At 45.8% G+C, this 8,193-nt stretch overlaps 1 protein-coding gene across 1 annotated transcript in view; it reads right to left on the bottom strand.

Moving 5' to 3' along the window:
* Window positions 1-257: 257 nt before the first annotated feature.
* The window catches only part of brat1 (BRCA1-associated ATM activator 1), a 28,673-nt gene continuing 20,737 nt past the window's right edge, over window positions 258-8,193 (bottom strand). Inside the window, exons 8-14 of the mRNA XM_046338408.1 lie at window positions 7,990-8,193; window positions 6,467-6,647; window positions 6,303-6,376; window positions 5,917-6,001; window positions 3,559-3,788; window positions 1,197-2,467; window positions 258-811 (exon numbers count right to left, since the gene is read on the bottom strand). The exon at window positions 7,990-8,193 is cut by the window's right edge and continues 82 nt beyond it. Coding sequence (XP_046194364.1) covers window positions 1,496-2,467; window positions 3,559-3,788; window positions 5,917-6,001; window positions 6,303-6,376; window positions 6,467-6,647; window positions 7,990-8,193 — 1,746 coding nt within the window. The 3' untranslated portion in view covers window positions 258-811; window positions 1,197-1,495. The remainder of the gene's footprint in view (window positions 812-1,196; window positions 2,468-3,558; window positions 3,789-5,916; window positions 6,002-6,302; window positions 6,377-6,466; window positions 6,648-7,989) is intronic.

The following is an 8,193-nucleotide window of genomic DNA, read 5'->3' as shown; positions in this document are numbered from 1 at the left end:
TCTACTGTAACCTCGTCAGTGTGTGAGGTGTCAGTAACAGTCTACTAGAACCTCGTCAGTGTGTGAGGTGTCAGTAACAGTCTACTGTAACCTCGTCAGTGTGTGAGGTGTCAGTAACAGTCTACTAGAACCTCGTCAGTGTGTGAGGTGTCAGTAACAGTCTACTAGAACCTCGTCAGTGTGTGAGGTGTCAGTAACAGTCTACTAGAACCTCGTCAGTGTGTGAGGTGTCAGTAACAGTCTACTGTAACCTTGTCAGTGTGTGAGGTGTCAGTAACAGTCTACTGTAACCTCGTCAGTGTGTGAGGTGTCAGTAACAGTCTACTGTAACCTCGTCAGTGTGTGAGGTGTCAGTAACAGTCTACTGTAACCTCGTCAGTGTGTGAGGTGTCAGTAACAGTCTACTAGAACCTCGTCAGTGTGTGAGGTGTCAGTAACAGTCTACTGTAACCTCGTCAGTGTGTGAGGTGTCAGTAACAGTCTACTAGAACCTCGTCAGTGTGTGAGGTGTCAGTAACAGTCTACTAGAACCTCGTCAGTGTGTGAGGTGTCAGTAACAGTCTACTGTAACCTCGTCAGTGTGTGAGGTGTCAGTAACAGTCTACTAGAACCTCGTCAGTGTGTGAGGTGTCAGTAACAGTCTACTAGAACCTCGTCAGTGTGTGAGGTGTCAGTAACAGTCTACTGTAACCTCGTCAGTGTGTGAGGTGTCAGTAACAGTCTACTGTAACCTCGTCAGTGTGTGAGGTGTCAGTAACAGTCTACTGTAACCTCGTCAGTGTGTGAGGTGTCAGTAACAGTCTACTGTAACCTCGTCAGTGTGTGAGATGTCAGTAACAGTCTACTGTAACCTCGTCAGTGTGTGAGGTGTCAGTAACAGTCTACTGTAACCTCGTCAGTGTGTGAGGTGTCAGTAACAGTCTACTAGAACCTCGTCAGTGTGTGAGGTGTCAGTAACAGTCTACTGTAACCTCGTCAGTGTGTGAGGTGTCAGTAACAGTCTACTAGAACCTCGTCAGTGTGTAAGGTGTCAGTAACAGTCTACTGTAACCTCGTCAGTGTGTGAGGTGTCAGTAACAGTCTACTGTAACCTCGTCAGTAACAGTCTACTAGAACCTCGTCAGTGTGTGAGGTGTCAGTAACAGTCTACTGTAACCTCGTCAGTGTGTGAGGTGTCAGTAACAGTCTACTAGAACCTCGTCAGTGTGTGAGGTGTCAGTAACAGTCTACTAGAACCTCGTCAGTGTGTGAGGTGTCAGTAACAGTCTACTAGAACCTCGTCAGTGTGTGAGGTGTCAGTAACAGTCTACTGTAACCTCGTCAGTGTGTGAGGTGTCAGTAACAGTCTACTAGAACCTCGTCAGTGTGTGAGGTGTCAGTAACAGTCTACTAGAACCTCGTCAGTGTGTGAGGTGTCAGTAACAGTCTACTGTAACCTCGTCAGTGTGTGAGGTGTCAGTAACAGTCTACTGTAACCTCGTCAGTGTGTGAGGTGTCAGTAACAGTCTACTGTAACCTCGTCAGTGTGTGAGGTGTCTGTAGCGTTCAGAATGTCCTCCAGTAGAGAGAGGGGTGAGTTCTGGACATGGTCACTACTCTGTGATAACACACTCTGCCTCTCCTCTAGACCCAACGACCACAGCACCTCACACACCCTCGCGCTACCCTCACACACACTCTTCCCCGTCGACCTATCGCAGGCTTCGGAACCAGCCCCGTCTGTCCTATCAGAATCTCTGTTCTTGTTCGGCCTATCACAACCTACTTCCCTGGACTCTTTAACCCAATCAGATCCTCTCTTCTCCTGTAACTTCCTCGTGACCTCCCGCTCCCAAACCTGACCCCTCAGATCAAAAGTCACCTTGGCAACTGTTGTGTCGTCAGTTGTCATGGCACCTTTCCCTAGCGACCGGGACGGACACACCGCGTCTCGTAGTCGTAGCAACAGACTACAGGCTTTTAAAGCTACAGGTCTGTCGCAATCAAACAGGCCATTGAATAACGCTGTTATAACACCGAGCTCCACCAACCGAGACAGACCACACACTACAGATGTAGTTGGGTGTGTGTGTGTGAGGGGCGTGTGTGTGTCAGTTGGGGTGTGTGTTAGAAGGGGTGAGGGCTGGCTTGGCGTCACAGCGTAGGGATGTGTGAGGTCAGTGTGTGTTAGTAGGTTTGTCCCTCCAGAGCCACCGTAAGGGGGAGGAGTTGACCCCAGCTCTGACTCCTGGTGACCTGGTAGTGTTTCCTCCATTAGGAGCTCAACCAGCTCCAGGGTGTGAACTTTGACCTCCCAGTCCAGATCAGTGCTGCCCAGCGATAGGACAGAACACAGCGAGGAGGAGGAGGAGGAGGAAGATGATGGGTGTGTCTTTAGCCAGCTGATGAAGAACTGGACCACAGCACGTCTGGGGAAGCCCTCTGAATCCTGAGACAGGATGTCTAGTAACTGACCCAGGATCTGCTCCTGAAGAGGACACACACAGTAACAACAGTTACCTGTATAACAGTAACAACAGTTAACTGACCCAGGGTCTGTTCCTGAAGAGAACACACACACAGTAACACCAGTTAACTGACCCAGGGTCTGCACATGAAGAGAACACACACACAGTAACACCAGTTAACTGACCCAGGGTCTGCACATGAAGAGAACACACACAGTAACAACAGTTAACTGACCCAGGGTCTGCACATGAAGAGAACACACACAGTAACAACAGTTAACTGACCCAGGGTCTGCACATGAAGAGAACACACACAGTAACAACAGTTAACTGACCCAGGGTCTGCTCCTAGAGAGAACACACACAGTAACAACAGTTAACTGACCCAGGGTCTGCTCCTAGAGAGAACACACACAGTAACAACAGTTAACTGACCCAGGATCTGCTCCTAGAGAGAACACACACAGTAACAACAGTTAACTGACCCAGGGTCTGCTCCTAGAGAGAACACACACAGTAACAACAGTTAACTGAACAACAGTTACCTGTATAACTGTGTACTGAAGGCTCAGTACACAGTATACAGTGGGGCAAAAAAGTATTTAGTCAGCCAAAAAGATGAGAGAGGCCTGTAATGTTCATCATAGGTACACTACAACTATGACAGACAAAATGAGAAAAAAAATCCAGAAAATCACATTGTAGGATTTTTAATGAATTTATTTGCAAATTATGGTGGAAAATAAGTAACAAAGACGACAGCTGCTATTCATTTCCTTTTACTGTTTGCGATTCACTAATTATTATTTTTGATTCGATTCACCGCGATTGAACCGGATTCCAACTACTTAAATGAAGAATCGAATCATTTGATTCGTCAAAATGTATTGTTTTAAAATATTAGAGTTATATGAATTAAACAAATCTTCATAAAAAATGTTTTTTAAACAAAAACGTTTTTTAAACAAAACAAAAATATATATATACAAATATTCATTAAAAAAAACATGTGTATATAATATTTTAAAACCATATATATATATATATAGAAAGAAATGTGAAGCGGGGCATGTGTTATACAGTAAATGAAATGTGTAGGTCAGAGTCTCACCTGTGTCTGGTTCTCTGGCTCCCCCTGCTGGTCACTGAGCGGTAGTGTCCTGGCCAGGGCAGAGATGGCACTAGCCCTCACATAGCTCTCCTGATCACACAGCGCCTCCAGCAGGATAGGAGTGACGGTGCAGCTTAACGCCTCACATAGATGGCCGAGGAACTCCAGAGTGGAGTCTCGAACCTCCCAACGCACGTCACACACACGCTTCTTTAGCACGGGCAGGAGATCTGTTACGACACACACACACACGCTTCTTTAGCACGGGCAGGCGATCTGTTACGACACACACACACGCTTCTTTAGCACGGGAAGGAGGTCTGTTACGACACACACACGCTTCTTTAGCACGGGCAGGAGATCTGTTACGACACACACACACACACGCTTCTTTAGCACGGGCAGGAGATCTGTTACGACACACACACACGCTTCTTTAGCACGGGAAGGAGGTCTGTTACGACACACACACACGCTTCTTTAGCACGGGAAGGAGGTCTGTTACGACACACACACACGCTTCTTTAGCACGGGCAGGAGATCTGTTACGACACACACACACGCTTCTTTAGCACGGGAAGGAGGTCTGTTACGACACACACACACGCTTCTTTAGCACGGGAAGGAGGTCTGTTACGACACACACACGCTTCTTTAGCACGGGAAGGAGGTCTGTTACGACACACACACGCTTCTTTAGCACGGGCAGGAGATCTGTTACGACGCGCACACACACACACACACACACACACACACACACACACACACACACACACACACACACACACACACACACACACACACACACACACACACACACACACACACACACACTGATGTTGACTCCCTGTACCTTCAGTGACCAGATATATTGACTCCCTGTACCTTCAGTGACCAGATATATTGATTCCCTGTAGCTTCAGTGACCAGATATATTGACTCCCTGTACCTTCAGTGACCAGATATATTGACTCCCTGTACCTTCAGTGACCAGATATATTGACTCCCTGTACCTTCAGTGACCAGATATATTGATGTTGACTCCCTGTACCTTCAGTGACCAGATATATTGACTCCCTGAACCTTCAGTGACCAGATATATTGACTCCCTGAACCTTCAGTGACCAGATATATTGACTCCCTGTACCTTCAGTGACCAGATATATTGATGTTGACTCCCTGTACCTTCAGTGACCAGATATATTGACTCCCTGTACCTCCAGTGACCAGATATATTGATGTTGACTCCCTGTACCTTCAGTGACCAGATATATTGATGTTGACTCCCTGTACCTTCAGTGACCAGATATATTGATGTTGACTCCCTGTACCTTCAGTGACCAGATATATTGACTCCCTGTACCTTCAGTGACCAGATATATTGACTCCCTGTACCTTCAGTGACCAGATATATTGACTCCCTGTACCTTCAGTGACCAGATATATTGACTCCCTGTACCTTCAGTGACCAGATATATTGATGTTGACTCCCTGTACCTTCAGTGACCAGATATATTGACTCCCTGTACCTTCAGTGACCAGATATATTGACTCCCTGTACCTTCAGTGACCAGATATATTGACTCCCTGTACCTTCAGTGACCAGATATATTGACTCCCTGTACCTTCAGTGACCAGATATATTGACTCCCTGTACCTTCAGTGACCAGATATATTGACTCCCTGTACCTTCAGTGACCAGATATATTGACTCCCTGTACCTTCAGTGACCAGATATATTGACTCCCTGTACCTTCAGTGACCAGATATATTGACTCCCTGAACCTTCAGTGACCAGATATATTGATGTTTGATTGACTCCCTGTACCTTCAGTGACCAGATATATTGATGTTGACTCCCTGTACCTTCAGTGACCAGATATATTGACTCCCTGTACCTCCAGTGACCAGATATATTGATGTTGACTCCCTGTACCTTCAGTGACCAGATATATTGATGTTGACTCCCTGTACCTTCAGTGACCAGATATATTGATGTTCCAGTGACTGACTCCCTGTACCTTCAGTGACCAGATATATTGATGTTGACTCCCTGTACCTCAGTGACCAGTGACCAGTGATATATTGATGTTGACTCCCTGTACCTTCAGTGACCAGATATATTGATGTTGACTCCCTGTACCTTCAGTGACCAGATATATTGACTCCATGTACCTTCAGTGACCAGATATATTGACTCCCTGTACCTTCAGTGACCAGATATATTGATGTTGACTCCCTGTACCTTCAGTGACCAGATATATTGATGTTGACTCCCTGTACCTTCAGTGACCAGATATATTGACTCCATGTACCTCCAGTGACCAGATATATTGATGTTTGATTGATTCTCTGTACCTTCAGTGACCAGATCAGCCAGTGAGTGAGGCTCTGCAGACACACGAAGCCACCTCAACATGGCCTGGTAGTTCTTCTGGAGCACCTGAACACAGGAGACAGAAGGAACACACACACACAAAAACACACACACACACACACACACACACACACACACACACACACACACACACACACACACACACACACACACACACACACACACACACACACACACACACACACACACACACACACACACACACACACAAAAACACACACACAAAAACACACACACACACACACACACACACTGGTCATTAATCCACTAGGAAACTAGGAGAGACAGGAGAGAAACCAAACTGAGTTAGATGTTGCGTGTTGGGTGTTTGTAAGGTGTGTCTCACGGTGGGGTCTGAGTCAGGGTTCTGTAGGTTCTGCACTAGAACATGGAACACCTCCGCCACCCGTTCCACAGCTCCTAAAATAACAACGCTTTTTAAAAATTAATTTGGTTCGCTTTTAAACATGATTGTATTCCTGAACACGCTCCCAGAGTCTAGATTCTCACCAGGGCAGGTGCTAAGGCTAGCCAGGGAGTCTAGGCAACACCTCTGGACCTTGCTGCATCCAATCAGGTTGGTGGATGCTTTGCTACAGCCAATAGCAGCCTTGCTCTCGGGTGAGGGGGAGTGGCCGTTACAGATCCTCAGGAGTGACACCACAGCAAGGATGACGGAGGCAGATGAATCCTGAGAGAGAGACAGACAGAGACAGACAGAGAGAGACAGAGAAATAGAGAGACAGACAGAGAGAGACAGAGAGAGAGAGACAGAGAAATAGAGAGACAGACAGAGAGAGAGCAAGACAGACAGAGAGACAGAGAGAGAGAGAGCAAGAGACAGAGAGAGAGACAGACAGAGAGAGAGAGAGAAATAGAGAGACAGAGGGAGAGAGCGAGAGACAGAGGGAGAGAGCGAGAGACAGAGAGAGAGAGAGAGAGAGAGAGAGAGAGAGAGAGAGAGCGAGAGAGAGACAGACAGATTTGACACATTGGAAAGAATTAACAAAAAAACAGAGCAAACTAGAATGCTATTTGGCCCTACACAGAGAGTACACAGCGGCAGAATACCTGACCACTGTGACTGACCCAAAATTAAGGAAAGCTTTGACTATGTACAGACTCAGTGAGCATAGCCTTGCTATTGAGAAAGGCCGCCGTAGGCAGACATGGCTCTCAAGAGAAGACAGGCTATGTGCTCACTGCCCACAAAATGAGGTGGAAACTGAGCTGCACTTCCTAACCTCCTGCCCAATGTATGACCATATTAGAGAGACATATTTCCCTCGGATTACACAGATCCACAAAGAATTCAAAAACAAATCAAATTTTGATAAACTCCCATATCTACTGGGTGAAATACCACAGTGTGCATCACAGCAGCAAGATTTGTGACCTGTTGCCACGAGAAAAGGGCAACCAGTGAAGAACAAACACCATTGTAAATACAACCCATATCTATGCTTATTTATTTTATCTTGTGTTCTTTACCATTTGTACATTGTTAAAACACTGTATATATATAATATGACATTTGTAATGTTTTTATTGTTTTGAAACGTCTGTATGTTTAATGTTTACTGTTCATTTTTATTGTTTATTTCACTTTATATATTCACTTTATATCTTATCTACCTCACTTGCTTTGGCAATGTTAACACATGTTTCCCATGCTAATAAAGCCCTTGAATTGAATTGACAGAGATTGAAGGACCATATGAAAAAGAGGGAGATTTGTCCAGCCGCCCCCAAATTCAAGTAGTGACAATAGTAAATCCCTCTACTGCTATGGGATATGCTATCCATCTCTAAGGGCCATGACAAACACACAGAGTAGTGGAGAAGGACAGTCTCTTACCATGTCTGTTATGATAGACTCTTACCATGTCTGTTATGATAGACTCTTACCATGTCTGTTATGATAGACTCTTACCATGTCTGTTACGATAGACTCTTACCATGTCTGTTACGATAGACTCTTACCATGTCTGTTACGATAGACTCTTACCATGTCTGTTATGATAGACTCTTACCATGTCTGTTATGTAGGGAGCGCTGGACACGGAGACGCAGAGCAGAGAGACACAGGAGGGTTTGTGGTTGAGATGATCCAGCAGGAGAGAGAGAGAGCTACGACCCTCCGTCTGTCTGTCCTGGTCAGTGTCAGTCTGTCTGTTATCGGTCTGTTGATCAGTGTGTCTGTGGTCAGTCTGTTCATCTGTGTGTCTGTCATTGGG

This window comes from Oncorhynchus gorbuscha, unplaced genomic scaffold (genome assembly GCF_021184085.1).
Source record: "Oncorhynchus gorbuscha isolate QuinsamMale2020 ecotype Even-year unplaced genomic scaffold, OgorEven_v1.0 Un_scaffold_1880, whole genome shotgun sequence".
Taxonomy (NCBI): Eukaryota; Metazoa; Chordata; class Actinopteri; order Salmoniformes; family Salmonidae; genus Oncorhynchus; species Oncorhynchus gorbuscha.
This window is presented reverse-complemented; position numbering and strand designations above follow the sequence as displayed.